The sequence below is a fragment of the Pectinophora gossypiella genome, chromosome 28 (genome assembly GCF_024362695.1).
Source record: "Pectinophora gossypiella chromosome 28, ilPecGoss1.1, whole genome shotgun sequence".
Lineage (NCBI taxonomy): Eukaryota > Metazoa > Arthropoda > Insecta > Lepidoptera > Gelechiidae > Pectinophora > Pectinophora gossypiella.
The window spans coordinates 2,335,977-2,350,224 of NC_065431.1; the positions used below are offsets into that span (position 1 = coordinate 2,335,977).

At 39.7% G+C, this 14,248-nt stretch overlaps 2 protein-coding genes across 2 annotated transcripts in view; both read right to left on the reverse strand.

Moving 5' to 3' along the window:
* LOC126379293 (dynein axonemal intermediate chain 7-like) overlaps positions 1-8,307 on the reverse strand; it is a 51,385-nt gene extending 43,078 nt beyond the window's left edge. The window contains exons 1-6 of the mRNA XM_050028000.1: positions 8,191-8,307; positions 6,891-6,925; positions 6,692-6,755; positions 6,013-6,131; positions 2,393-2,484; positions 763-896 (exon numbers count right to left, since the gene is read on the reverse strand). Of these exons, the coding sequence (XP_049883957.1) occupies positions 763-896; positions 2,393-2,484; positions 6,013-6,131; positions 6,692-6,755; positions 6,891-6,925; positions 8,191-8,287 (541 nt within the window). The 5' untranslated portion in view covers positions 8,288-8,307. The remainder of the gene's footprint in view (positions 1-762; positions 897-2,392; positions 2,485-6,012; positions 6,132-6,691; positions 6,756-6,890; positions 6,926-8,190) is intronic.
* Positions 1-14,248, reverse strand: part of LOC126379146 (scavenger receptor class B member 1-like) — a 149,889-nt gene that overhangs the window by 5,070 nt on the left and 130,571 nt on the right. The window lies entirely within an intron of this gene.

The following is a 14,248-nucleotide window of genomic DNA, read 5'->3' on the forward strand; positions in this document are numbered from 1 at the left end:
GGTGGAGCTGTTTTTACGGCTAATAGCCGGGGCCAACAGCTTATCGTGCCCTCCGAAGCACTGAATCATCTTACTTTTTCGGACAATCAGGTGATTCAAGCCTGAAAAGTCCTTAACAAACAAAGGACAGTTTCACAAAGTGATTTCGACTTTGTCCCCATCGGGAATCTAACCCGGACCTCCAGATCGTGAGCCTGACGCTCTAACCACTAGACCACGGAGGCTGTTAAATTCAGCAATCACCAAAATTAATTTCGAGAAAATGTTGTTTAAAGGTTTTTTAGGCGGATAAGACGTCCGTTATGTAAAAAATGACGATTCAAAATGTACATTATGTTACCTATTGAATAAAGATATTTTTGAATTTGAATTTGAACTATTGTGTGGGACGAGCCGTGGTAGCCCGGTTGGTAAAACGTTTGCCTCTCACTTTGAGGTTGCAGGTTCGAAATCAGGACAGGCCTAAACCAATGATCGTCGAATTTGTTTTCGAATTCATGTTTGGATCGTAAATGATAATCACGTGTTCAGCGGTAAAGGAAAACATCGTGAAAAACCCACATTCTCGAGAAGTGAGTTTTAGAGGTATGTGACTTAACCTATATTGGGCTGGCTTTCCCTTCGCGGGTTGGCAGTCGCTTCTGTAAAGACCTGGACCTGTCAAACCTTCAGTTCAGGTAGGCGGACCCTGTGAAATCAGCAAACGCTAGGGAGATGGTGAGATTATGTTATGCCGCTTAAAAATGGAAATTTGTCACTCACTGGCCATCAGGTTACAGGTCTTCTGCAGCAGGTCCCTTCTGACCTCCTGTTCCTCATTGTCTCTGGCCATCAGTTCAGCTCGTTCGCGCGCCAGGGCTGCTCGCTTCTCTTTCGCACCCGCTATCTTAGCTTGCCTGTGGGAAAGAGACAGTATTGTGGGATGATCTAACAACTCAGGGCGTAGACAAAGCAAATGTTCTTATTTACCAATAACCCGTCTACGTTAAATGAACATCTTGCGTCAAGAACGACGTGGAAGTTTTTCACAGGGTCCGCTAACTTAACCCAAAGATTTAACAGGTTTTCTACACAAGCGATTGCCTGTCTGACCTTCTAACCCGCGAAGGGAAAACCAGCTCAATACAGGTTAGGTCACATACCTCCGAAAATGAATTTTTCGGGAATGTGGGTTTCCTCACGATGTTTTCCTTCACCGCTGAGCACGTGATAATAATTTACGATCCAAACATGAATTCGAAAACAAATTCGACGATCATTGGTTTAGGCTGTGCTGGATTCGAACCTGTGACCTCAAAGTGAGAGGCAAACGTTCTACCAACTGGGCTACCGCGGCTCGTCCCACACAATAGTTCAAATTCAAAAATATCTCTATTCAGTAGGTAACATAGTGAATTGTCACTCTAGCCATAGAGGTTGCCAATCAGCTCGCGACGCCAAACACTTTAGGACCCCGATACCGACCCCGCCGGCGTGGTGGTCGATTAATTCATTCATATATTTTTTCCTCTCTGCCCTGAGCCGAGGGTCGCGCCCAACTGGTCACTTTCAGGTCAGTTATCTTAAATTTTGTACCAGGTGAGAGCCTTCAACGCTCCCCATTTGTCTGGCCAAGTAGTTAATGCCATCTGCGGCAAATCTACAATAAGTCACGTTACAAAAATAAATGAATCGTCACTTTTTACATAACGAACGTGTCATTCACCTAAAACTACTGCAGCTTCTCACAACCTGTTACCTGTTGTGTGTAAGTACCTTTTATATAAATAAATAAAATCTTTAAAGAAATATAGACGCAAGTACACTAACATCTCTTTCTCCCTCTCCTGCTGCATGATCTCGGCTCGGGCCGCCATCATGGCGTCCCGTTCCTTCTTTGTCATCATCATCCTGCACTATGTTTTTTTAACACTTTTTATTCTTGCACTTTTGTCCTTTTTACTTCACTTTACACTTAAATATTGGCACCAATTTCTGCCGACACATCCTAATTTTGTTATATATAATAGAACACACATAAATTTTTACGTAGACACAAATCTAAAACAACACTCTAAATTTTTTACATTGACCGGTAACCCGACTGAATTAAGTTGACAGCACACGGACACCGGTTGCATAACAGCGAGATGCTTTTATAGTTCGCCCGAGTAATTCATTCATTTTAAAATTAACAGTGGTCAAACTCCCGTCTCTGTCCTTTCCGGTGGATAAGAAAATGACGGGTAAGTATAACTTAAAATAAAATTAGGAGGTGTCTGCAGGAATCAAGGTTATGAAAACTCTTTGAGTGTAGTTTATTTCTTAGACTTATTGTCTTCATTGTTTGATACCATCTACCATTACCAGTCTAGGATAGGATAGGATAGAGTAGAATAGGATAGGAACTAACTTCTCAGCTTCCACCTCTTGTCTCCACTGTTCGATACGAGCCACCATCCACGCGTCCTGTTCCTTCTTGTTCATCTTCTTCCATCCTTTGGGCTGATACCAAGCATTACAATAAGGGTTAAGGGTTGTAAGGATTATGGGAGACCAGATAAGTAAAGAATGATTATTAGAAAAGAAATAGGTAAAAAAATAATACATATAGACACCTTCTGGGCGAGCGAGCTCCATCTTAGGCCTCGTCAATGCCTTCGGGCAAGTCTGGCCGAGCAAACCCATCAAAGGTAAAAAAAATAAACGCAAATAAAATGCCTGGAAATAGGATAGGGTAGGGTAGAGTAGTCGACCGTTCTTCTTTTTATTATTTTTTCAGATATGTTAGACACCACATATTTTTAAAATTAACACAAAACCACAGACTATTTAAAATATAACCTACACTAAACGGGGGGGTTAAAAAGGCAGCACCGAAGCAGTTCATCTAAAAAAGCAATACTGCTATTCGACATTTGCATATATAAAAGTAAGCGCGCATTGCCCAAGCCAACCATTGCCCAATGGCTCAAATTAGCTTCCAAACGTTTTTTCGATTCTGCCCTGGTAGTTGCGGCTTCCGAATACATCCCGCTTAGGGACGGTACTGAAAAGTATCGGCGTCCGAAGGACGTAATATACGATCCCGACGACCCGATTACTCTAGCCATAGAGGCAGCCAATCAGCTCGCGACACCAAACACTTCAGGACCCCGATACCGACCCCGCCGGCGTGGTCGACGATTTCCCTCATTCAGCGCTTATCGCTATCGACCCACTAGGGTCGATTAATTCTTTCAAATATTTTTCCTCTCAGACGACGCCCTGAGCCGAGGTTCGCGCCCCACTGGGCACCCTCAGGCCTGTTGTCTTAAACGTTGTACCGGGTGAGAGCCTTCAGCGCTCCCCATTTGTCCGGCCAAGTAGTTAATGCCATCTGCGGCAAATCTACAATAACAAATGTTAAACAGCAATATTACTGTTTTAGATGAATTGCTTTGACGTGGCTTTTTGAACCTTCCAGTATTGTTTTATTTTCTACAGGTCGACTGTAAACTTGTAACCGTTTTACCAGAACACACAAGACTGTCAGTGGGTTTAAACAAAGGAGTAAAAGTTACGTGTTTTCTTGTTAGGGTTGCCAGTTGAAGTTTCGGATATTTTTACGGATACAATGGTGCAACCGCACCTCTTAATTTTATTTTAAGTTGTAAGTACCTGTCATCGTCACCAGCCCATTAACGTCCCCACTGCTGGGGCACGGGCCTTCCCTATGGATGGATAGGGAGATCGGGCCTTAAACCACCACGCGGGCCCAGTGCGGATTGATGGTTATTAACGACTGCTAATGCAGCCGGGACCAACGGCTTAACGTGCCTTCCGAAGCACGGAGGAGCTCGAGATGAGAACTTTTTTTTTGTGGTCACCCATCCTATGACCGGCCTTTGCGAAAGTTGCTTAACTTCAACAATCGCAGACCGAGCGCGTTTACCGCTGCGCCACCGAGCTCCTCAGGTACCTGTCATTGGTGCTCATTCCCGTACACCATCTAATTTTATTTTAAGTTATACCTGTCATTTTTTTTTCTGTCGTCAAGGGACGGATAATCCTTTTTTTGACGTGATTTATTGTAGATTTGCCTCAGTTGGCATTAACTACTTGGCCGGGCAAATGAGGAGCGCTGAAGGCTCTCACCCGGTACAACTTTTAAGACAACAGGCCTGAGGCCTGAGGGATTAAGACGTCTATCTAAGACTACGCCGAGATATTTGACTTGCTCCTCCCAGATCAGTAATCGACAGGCTAAAAATTTATGGAACACACGTCATAATTATATTCAAAAACAACTTTATGCAGTAGGTAACATACATACTTACACTCACATACACACTTTGAATCGTCATTTTTTACATAACGAACGTCTCATCCGCCTAAAACTATTGCAACTTCTCACAACCTTTATATCCGGGGAAAAGAAGCCACAAGACATACCTTGGCACAGTGTCCTAGACGTTATTTTAAAAATAAACATACTTAAAATATTATTATACAATTTAGTGATTTGGCTGCCAAATAGCGTCAAAAATCTTAAACATTGAAATTTTAACGTTGGCGTATAAACCGTTAGAATTAAGTTGACAGCACACGTTTGCATATTTAATTCGTCCGGGTTATTGTTTCATTCAATCATTCGTACATACATACATATACATTATATACATAAAATTACACCTATTTCACACCGGGGTAAGCAGATACTATATAATTCCATTTGCTTCGATCCTGACACACAAAAAAAAAATTATCAATCAAATTAATAATTATTATTTATAATTATTTCCCTCGCGGAGAGTCCCTGGCTTTGACTCCAAACGAAAAATCTGGACCCGACTGAACCGGTGTAGGACCAACCATGGAAAGTCAAATCATCACCTACATAAATGGGGCTTAAAGGAGTCGCCATACTGTGAATGTGGTCATCCGGATCAAACCATATCTCACATAGTGAACGAGTGTCCTCTGCATCGGTTCCCAGGTAGTATAGCCGAGCTGCATTGTGTGACGGATGCCGCAGAGACTTGTTTAGGGAAGCTTAAGCTAGATATATGATCCACGCAGGATATTTTATTTTTGTCTGCCATACGCAATAATAATAATAATTATTATTATTTAATCATTCATGAGTGAATAAAAATAATAGCTTTCAATCATGCCTCTTAAACTCTTTTTTATACGGATATTTAAAGATTATTTCGTCAATTTTAGTTTTTTGGATATTTTTTATGTCGCATCCCTATTTTTTATGGTTGTAACTGGAAACATTTTATTCACAAGTTTATGACATGTCGTGTGAGGGGAAAACTGCGATTAAGTATACGGTATCGATGTCATTCAAAAACACGAAATGGGTGTTAGCTTGGTATGAGAAGACCAGGACTACAGTAATTATTACCTTTCGCTTCTATGCTGTCCTGGGAGCAAATAAAAAACTTAGAAAACGTTCAGCTGCTTGTCTTCCCGGGCATGTCGTAAAAACCGACAGAGGGATTGTGTCCTCTAACACGATCGACATGACGAGAATCATGAGGATGATGGTCATGTGTGTTATGTTGTGTTGTGTGTTGTTGTTGTTGTGTTAATGTTATGTTGTGTGTGTTGTTGTGTTTTTGTGTTAGTTGCCACCCGATACGACACGATTCATTTATGACAAACATCATAGAAGGAAAAATTTAAGGGAAGAGAGGAAGGGGTAGACCTAGGAGAACATTTATGAAACAAATAAAAGAGAAGGTGCAGGTCGTGTCGTATCAGGAGGGGAATGATTTGGCGGGAAGAAGAGAGGAATGGCGATTACTCCACCGACAAGAGCGCAGCTCTTAAATAGAGAGAGAGAGAGTTGTTGTGTTGTGTGTGTATTGTTGTTGTGTGTTGTGTTGTGTTTGTGTTGTTGTGGCTGATCCCTTATCACCATAAGATTCATCATAGGCAGCGTACGACATTGTATCAACAGTGGCTGCAAGTTTGATTACTTGTGGCTCTGCCCACCCCATTAGGGATTACGCGCGTGAGTTTATGTATGTATGTATGTACCTTTTCAAACTCCGGTATCTCCTCCTCCACCACTTTCCCCTTCCCCTTCTTTCCTTTCCCCTTTGCTGGCTTTTCCTTCTTCTTTTTCTCTTTGGCTTCTTCTTCTACCTTCTGCTCCTCTGTGGAAAAATAATAAGTATCAATATTTACAATTTCATTTGCAGGTTCTTCGGATGGCACGTTAAGCCGTTGGGCCCGGTTACTACTTACTGCTGGATTAGCATGAGCGCGCGACTCTTTCTCGCCTCGACATACGTCACCCGTCACTCTCTCACAGTACTACACAGAGAGAGACAGACGATCTCTGTCGCGGCGAGAAATGCTTACGGTGCTAAGCCCGTTGATGTAAGTTGGTAGTCGTTACATGAGCCATGTCAGGGGCCTATGGCGGCTCAATAGTAACCCTGACACCAGGGTTGATGAGGTCATCCACCTCATAGCCCACACGATTGAACCGACCGATTTTACGACATACCGTACGTATCTTCTATAATAAATACCTGCTTAAAAAAAACAAAAAAATGTTCGTTCTTTGACTTACCCGTTGCAGTTTTTTTTTATAAAAAAGGCCTTGACCCACAGACGGACAGACAAAGTGATCCTATAAAGGTTTTTCCTTTTGAATTTCGGAACCCTAAAAGCGCTGATTTTTTTTTAAGATCAAAATGTCGTCATTAACCTGCTGGCAACGATTCCTCAGACCATTGGAACATTTCACTGCTGGACTTCTTTATTTTTTCTTCCTGCAAAGAAAATTGCCCACCCCAAAAGGGGTAAAGGCGCGATGTTATGGAAAGTCTAATAATAATAACTACTTTAGCAATATTTTATTTATTGTATTTAACAAATATAATAATTGCAAAAAAATAATAGGTTACCTCTACTTTCTTCTTTTTTTTCTTTTTCTTGGGCTCTGAAAACGAAAAAGGTTCTTACTAATACATCGAAAAACATTTATATTTCATTGGTTAAGGAACTCACGAATAAGAGTATTAGTAAAAAAAAAATATTTTTTATCTTTTGAAGATTTTAGCTACTTTTTCACCCCCTCCCTCCTCTAAACTAACCCTCCCAATTCAATATATACACTCTTTCATACCCTTCCTTTATCAACTTTAAAACCACACGAAATGACACACACACAAAATCACAGGACACAAAATCAATATAACGCCTGTCATTACTACACGAGCAATTTGTAAGCAGGACGTATGTTATTACTTTTGCTGATATTTCGTCACAGGCGCTTAGTTGCTTAGTGACGAGATATTGATGAAACTGGGTGTCAAATGTGGGTGATGACCTGTATTTATGAAAGAGTAGAGTTTATAACCCAGTTAAAAGTTTGAATAATCAATAAGGTTAAACAGGGCTGTTTTAAATGGACGATTAGTTACTAACATTTCGTAAAATCACTGACTGATGGAATAAAATAGCAATTATTTTCCACTTCTGAATACAAGGAGACATTTTTGTACTTTAATTTTGAAATCGAAAGAAATCTTCAAACAAATATCTTCTCCTTTTCTTCTGTATAGAATTTTCTAGTTCTCCAAATGGGTCGTGTACTGGGTTCGAGATAAGTTATGAAATTCTGATTACTACTTAAATAAAGACTGGTCCAAAACTAACGAAAAACATTTTCTTTTTTCTATTTAACTTATTTAAGATTTTAATCAAGAAGAAAGTAATAACAAGTCAGATATGATGGACGGGCAGAAGGAAAAGCCAGGGGGGTTAAAATGGCCACAGCGAAGCATCTAAGAAAGGAATATTGCAATTTGACATTTGCGCATACAAAAGTAAGCTCGCAATGCAAACAAATGTCAAATAGCAATATTGCTTTCTTAGATGAATTGCTTCGATGTGGCCATTTTAACCCCTCCGTATGTGCAGAGTTTGTACTCTGCTATAGGCTGTTTGTGTGTCCTACCTTCAACCACATTCAGCGCTTATCGCTATCGACCCACTAGGGTCGATTAATTCTTTCAAATATTTTTCCTCTCAGACGACGCCCTGAGCCGAGGTTCGCGCCCAACTGGGCACCCTCAGGCCTGTTGTCTTAAACGTTGTACCGGGTGAGAGCCTTCAGCGCTCCCCATTTGTCCGGCCAAGTAGTTAATGCCATCTGCGGCAAATCTACAATAAGTAAAAAATTACAAAAAAAAAAAAAACTACCTTCAACCACAGGTGGTGGTGGCAGACTCTCGAATGAGGCGCTCGTATAGCTCGTATCAGTATACTGGACTTCCTCCTTCTCTTCTTCAGGCTCCATCGCCTCCTCGATGACCGGGGCCACTGCAGGAAGTATCAAATTCATCATCATCCCGTTTTTCACAGGGTCCGCTAACCTAACCCGATTTGACAAGTCCGGTTTTTTACAGAAGAGATTGCCTGTCTGAACTTCCAACCTCTGACGGGAAAACCAGCCCAATACAGGTTAGGTCACACTCCGAAAAAGCATTTCTCGGGAATGTGGGTTTCCTCACGATGTTTTCCTTCACCGCTGACCACGTGATAATAATTTATAATCCAAACATGAACTCGAAAACAAATTCGACAATCATTGGTTTAGGCCTGTGCTGGAACTGGCGAGGAGTGGAGTAGGTGTATACAGGGTGTTAGTGACATCGTAACGAATACTGAGGGGGATCATCCTGTCGTGTGGATCATCCTTCAAAGTTTTCGTTACGATGTCACTAACACCCTGTATATAGGCCGTGATGCTACGTCTACGTCTATTATAGATATTGCATAGCAGCGAAATGTTCATAATTACCTGGTTCTTCATCCTGAAACAAAAGAAAATACATTACTTAAGTGAGTATCGTAAACATACAAAATATAAACAGCCTATATACGTCCCACTGCTTAGCACAGGCGTCCCCTCGATCATGCGTAAGGGCATACTCCACCACGCTGCTCGTAGGGAAGGTGTTTTAAAGGCTTAACGTGCCCTCCGAAGCACGGAATCATCTTACTTTTACGACAATCAGGTTATGAGTCTATTGTAAATATTTCCTTTTATTGTGGTGCAATAAAGTATATTTGTATTGTATTGTATTCTTGTAATAATAGCAATTTTTACATGAAAATGTCTTCTAATAGGGTACGTATCATAATGCATAAATTTAAAATCTTTATTCAAACTTAGAAATTTAGAATTATGTCAAATAACTTTATATATTTTGATGCATTATATATTTTGATTTCCGATACTTTAACTTTATATATTCCAACCATATTATGTATTTTGAAATTATATATTATGATACGTACCCCTTCTAATACAGGGCTTGTAAGTTTTGATAAACAGGGCACAAGTTGGTGAGGTCCCTTGACCTTACAACTTTTTATTTTATTTTTTAAAGAACGTCTAGGGCCCTATGCCGAGGTTTTTCTTGCAGCTTCTTTTCCCCGGCTATACAGGTTGTGAGAAGCTGCAGTAGTTTTAGGCGGATGAGACGTTCGTTATGTAAAAATTGACGATTTAAAGTGTAACTATGTTACCTACTGAATAAAGATATTTTTGAATTTGAATTTGAACTACCTAATGATGATTATGAGTAAGCAAAGTACCTTCTTTTTTTTATCCTTTTTCGCCATGACACACGATAAAAGTTTGTTTCAAAAAACAGAAATTGATTCAAAAACACAAACGGATTTATAGGAAAAACAATTCAAAATAAATGTCAATTCAAAAATAGTGTAAATACGGCTAACTTTTGATGACAGATTATGTCAAAATATAAAATGACAATGTCACGCGTTACATCTGTTGACATAATGATGGATAATTGAATTTGGAATTTCATTGTAATGGAATTTCGGCGTATTGCCGTTGGGTCGTGGCCTCCGTGGTCCGTGTGGTGTTTGAGCGTTGTGCTCACGATCTGGAGGTCCTGGGTTCGAATCCCGGTGGGGACAAATCACAAAATTGACAGTGACATCGAAAATTTTAGTGACATCGTAACGAAACCTTTGAGGGATGATTCAGACCATGATTCTGAGTTGATATCAAGTGGAAATTTCCGTTGCAAAAGCATGAAACGGAAACTAATTAAGAAAAACTCTAAAATTTTCATGAATTTTCCGACAGGAAATTCCACTTGATATCAACTCAGAATCATGGTCTGAATCATCCCTCTCACTATTCGTTACGGTGTCGCTAACACCCATACCTACTTGTATGCCTACCGTATGTAAGTATTTGTAATTCGCAAAATTCGTGATATTTTTTAGTTTTTTTAATTATTTTCAATTTTATACTTTTGCGATGGAAAATTCCACTCGATATTAACTCGGAATAATCAGCTGAATCATCCCCCTCAGTATTCGTTACGATGTCACTTACACCGTGTATATCCCATAGGAACTTACCTAAGGAATAATACTACGTATGGCAACTCTCCGCTCCCCACCAGCGGCTGAGCTAAGTTTACCTCACCCCCCGTCGAATATAGTTTAGACTTGAATTGTATGGTGTCAGACGTCACACACACAGATGCGCGTGTGCGATAACGTCAATGTGTAGTGTCTGTGTAAAACGAGGTGTTTTGTATGAAGTGTCTGCGGTGTGGTAATACCTCAAGGTAACTTAATTAAAAATCGTTCCACGGTCTAGGAAAACCTTGGTTTATTGAAGCATTTTAACTTGGTCTCCAAGTCACTTCCCGATCAGTCTAGTCATAGATGCGGCCAATCAGCACGCGACAACAAACCTTCTGAACCCTGACACTGACCCCGCCGGCGTGGTCGACGTTTTTCCTCATTCAGCGCTTATCGCTATCGGCCCACTAGGGTTGATTCAATCGTCCAGATATATGATCCTCTCAGATGACGCCCTGAGTCGAGGTTCGCGCCCAACTGGGCACCCTCAGGCCTGTTGTCTTAAACGTTGTACCGGGTGAGAGCCTTCAGCGCTCCCCATTTGTCCGGCCAAGTAGCTAATGCCATTTGCGGCAAATCTACAATAAGTCACGTCAAAAACAATACAAATAATATTTTTTTTACATTAACTGCCTATATACGTCCCACTGCTGGGCACAGGCCTCCCGTCAATCAACCGGAAAGGGTATGGAGCATACTCCACCACGCTGCTCCACTGCGGGTTGGTGGAGGTGTTTTTACGGCTAATAGTGCCCCCCGAAGCACGGAGTCATCTTACGTTTTCGGACAATCAGGTGATTCAAGCCTGAAAAGTCCTTACCAAACAAAGGACAGTCTAAGAAAGTGATTTCGACAATGTTCCCATCGGGAATTGAACCCGGACCTCCAGATCGTGAGCCTAACGCTCTAACCACTAGACCACGGAGGCTGTTAACAAATAATATACGTCACTTCAAACAAAGGACGTTTTAAAAGTACATTTAAACTATGTGTCTATGTGTCTATGATGGCCGATTTGACTTCTTCTTCTATCGTAAACTTCTTACGTTCTTCTTGAAAGTAATGCTATGTTCGGTTGTTATCATTTCCACGGCCTCCGTGGTCCAGTGGTTGAGCGTTGGGCTCACGATCCGGAGGTCCTGGGTTCGAATCCCGGTGGCGACATATCACAAAAATCACTTTGTGATCCCTAGTTTGTTTAGAGCATTACATGCTGGTCATCTGATTGTCCAGAAGTAAGTTGATCCGTGCTTCGGAAGGCACGGTAAGCCGGTGGTCCCGGTTACTACTAACTGATGTCAGGGGCCTTTGGCGGCTCAATAATAACCCTGACACCAGGGTAGATGAGGTTGGTAATCCACCTCACAACTCACACGATAGAAGAAGTGCTGTGTTTGAATGTAATGTACCTGTCTGTCTGTGTCTGTGGTGTCCGGGAGTAATAAATGTTTCTTTCTTTCTTTTGAGTTGTGTGTTATAATATGTTATAAATAGTTATAATCATTTCATTTACGACAAACTTACTCGTATTGTGTTGGACATTGAGTGAAGTACAATGACGCGTCATCATGATTTAAATTGCTGATTATTGTTAAGGGGAAGCGCTTACTTGGATTAATTATACCCAGTAAAACATTTAATTTGTTTGCTTGTTTGTATAGTTTTAAAACTTTTAGGGACAACACAGCCGACTCATAGCAATTATGTCACAGCCTGTAACCACATATTTATAAATGTAACAAATATTGTCATATATTTAAGGCTTTAATGGTACAAAAATAAAGATATAAAGATATTGCATTAAAATACAAAGAAACAGGTAATTTACCCTTACATAAAGCATAGGCGTGCTTATCCCTAATTGGGATTTCTTCCAGCTAACCTTGAAATGAAACCTGTATTGGGCTGGTTTTCCCTTCGCAGGTCGGAAGGTTGACAAGCAGTCGTTTTTGTAAAAAACCGGACCTGTCAAATCTTCAGGTTAGGTAAGTGGACCATGTGAAAAACGGGATAATGCTAGGGAGCTGATGATGGTATGTATTCATCAAATCAAAATCAAATCAAATCAAATATACTTAATTGCACAGAACGAAAATTTCAACAATCAGACATAACACATGAATACAGTACAATTTGGGCGGCCTTATTGCTCTAGAACAATTTATTCATTAATTTAATTAAAAAATATTAATTATTTATTTATGTATTATTTTTTTTTTTTAATTTATTTTTTATTTATTCATTTGGCAAATTCGAAAAAAAAAAGAAGAAAAAAAAGCATTGAGTCGCAAAATTATAATAATTAAAATCTTGTTTAGGTCAGCATGAGGTCAGCATAAATCTTGATTCCATTTAACACTGATACAATGTGATGAAGCACGATATCAGAAATTAGAATCATTTATTCAACGTAATTATCACAGATAAACTTGTTAACGGTTAATTTAACATTTATGAATCTACGTCATTTCGCAAGGCATGGCTGAGGAGAAGAAATGACAAGAAACTGCAACAGCAACACATCTTTTAAATCAACTTAGGTATACATTATAAGTTATTTAATAAGTAGAGGAACACATTTTAATACCAGGCATTTTTATTAATATTTAGGTAATCGTTAATCTTATAATAAGCTTTTTTACATAAAGTAAGCTTCACATGAGCTTTAAATTAATTTTCTGACAAATTATAATATAATCTGGTATTTTATTGTAAAAACGTAGAAATAACCCCAAAACAGATGAATTTCATTTACTTAATCTAGAATTTTGAATAGCAATTTTATTTTTATTCCTTGTATTGTAAGTATGCCTTTCACAGTTTCTCGGAAGGAGAGATACATTTTTACGTACATACATAATGTTTTCATAAATATATTGACTTGCGTCCGTCAGTATATTTATTTATATGTAATTATATTAAATGTAGGTTAGATATTAATAAGCAACCTATTAAGAAACGACAAATTGCTGTTATTATCACATAACATCGAGGTTAACAATCCGATGTTTAACCGAACAGTTATTTTAACCTCGACTTGTAAATCTATCAGTCAGTTTGACCTTCCGGAGGATAATTGGTTTAAGTCATGAAACTGCTTCAGCTGTTAATATAGTATTTCAGAAGAATAGGTTTATTTTTAACTAGACTAAACTGTACTTAGTTATTTGGTTTTGTAGTACAGTCATGAGCAATATCATGTACCCTCTTTAGAACCCTGTCGCACTATCATATTTGACATTTAATGAGACTTACGGTTTAATTTGTCAGAAAGTTAATGTGACTAAATTATTCTTATTCTTATTCTTTTGACATGTTTTTTTTTGTCGTGACTTATTGTAGATTTGCCGCAGATGGCATTAACTACTTGGCCGGACAAATGGGGAGCGCTGAAGGCTCTCACCCGGTACAACGTTTAAGACAACAGGCCTGAGGGTGCCCAGTTGGGCGCGAACCTCGGCTCAGGGCGTCGTCTGAGAGGAAAAATATTTGAAAGAATTAATCGACCCTAGTGGGGATGTTTTCAAAGTGAATACATATTATTATAGTACTCGTGACGGTACACCGACTTGCTTCTCAAACGGGGAGCGTCGGTTCAAACCCCGGCAGCGGACTTGCACCAATGAGTTATTAATTTATCTTTAGTACAGTTTTCACTAACACAGTTGGCTCGACCATTATAGACGGAGATACGGCTCACCTATCACGTTGGTCTAACAGAAAGCTCGGTGAGGTGCGGGTTCTTAGTTCATCTTGCGATGGATATACCTATTATTTGTGTGCACACAGGAAATACAAACCAAAAGAGAATGAGAAAGAGTACAATAGGTTGCCTTATTGCTAAGTA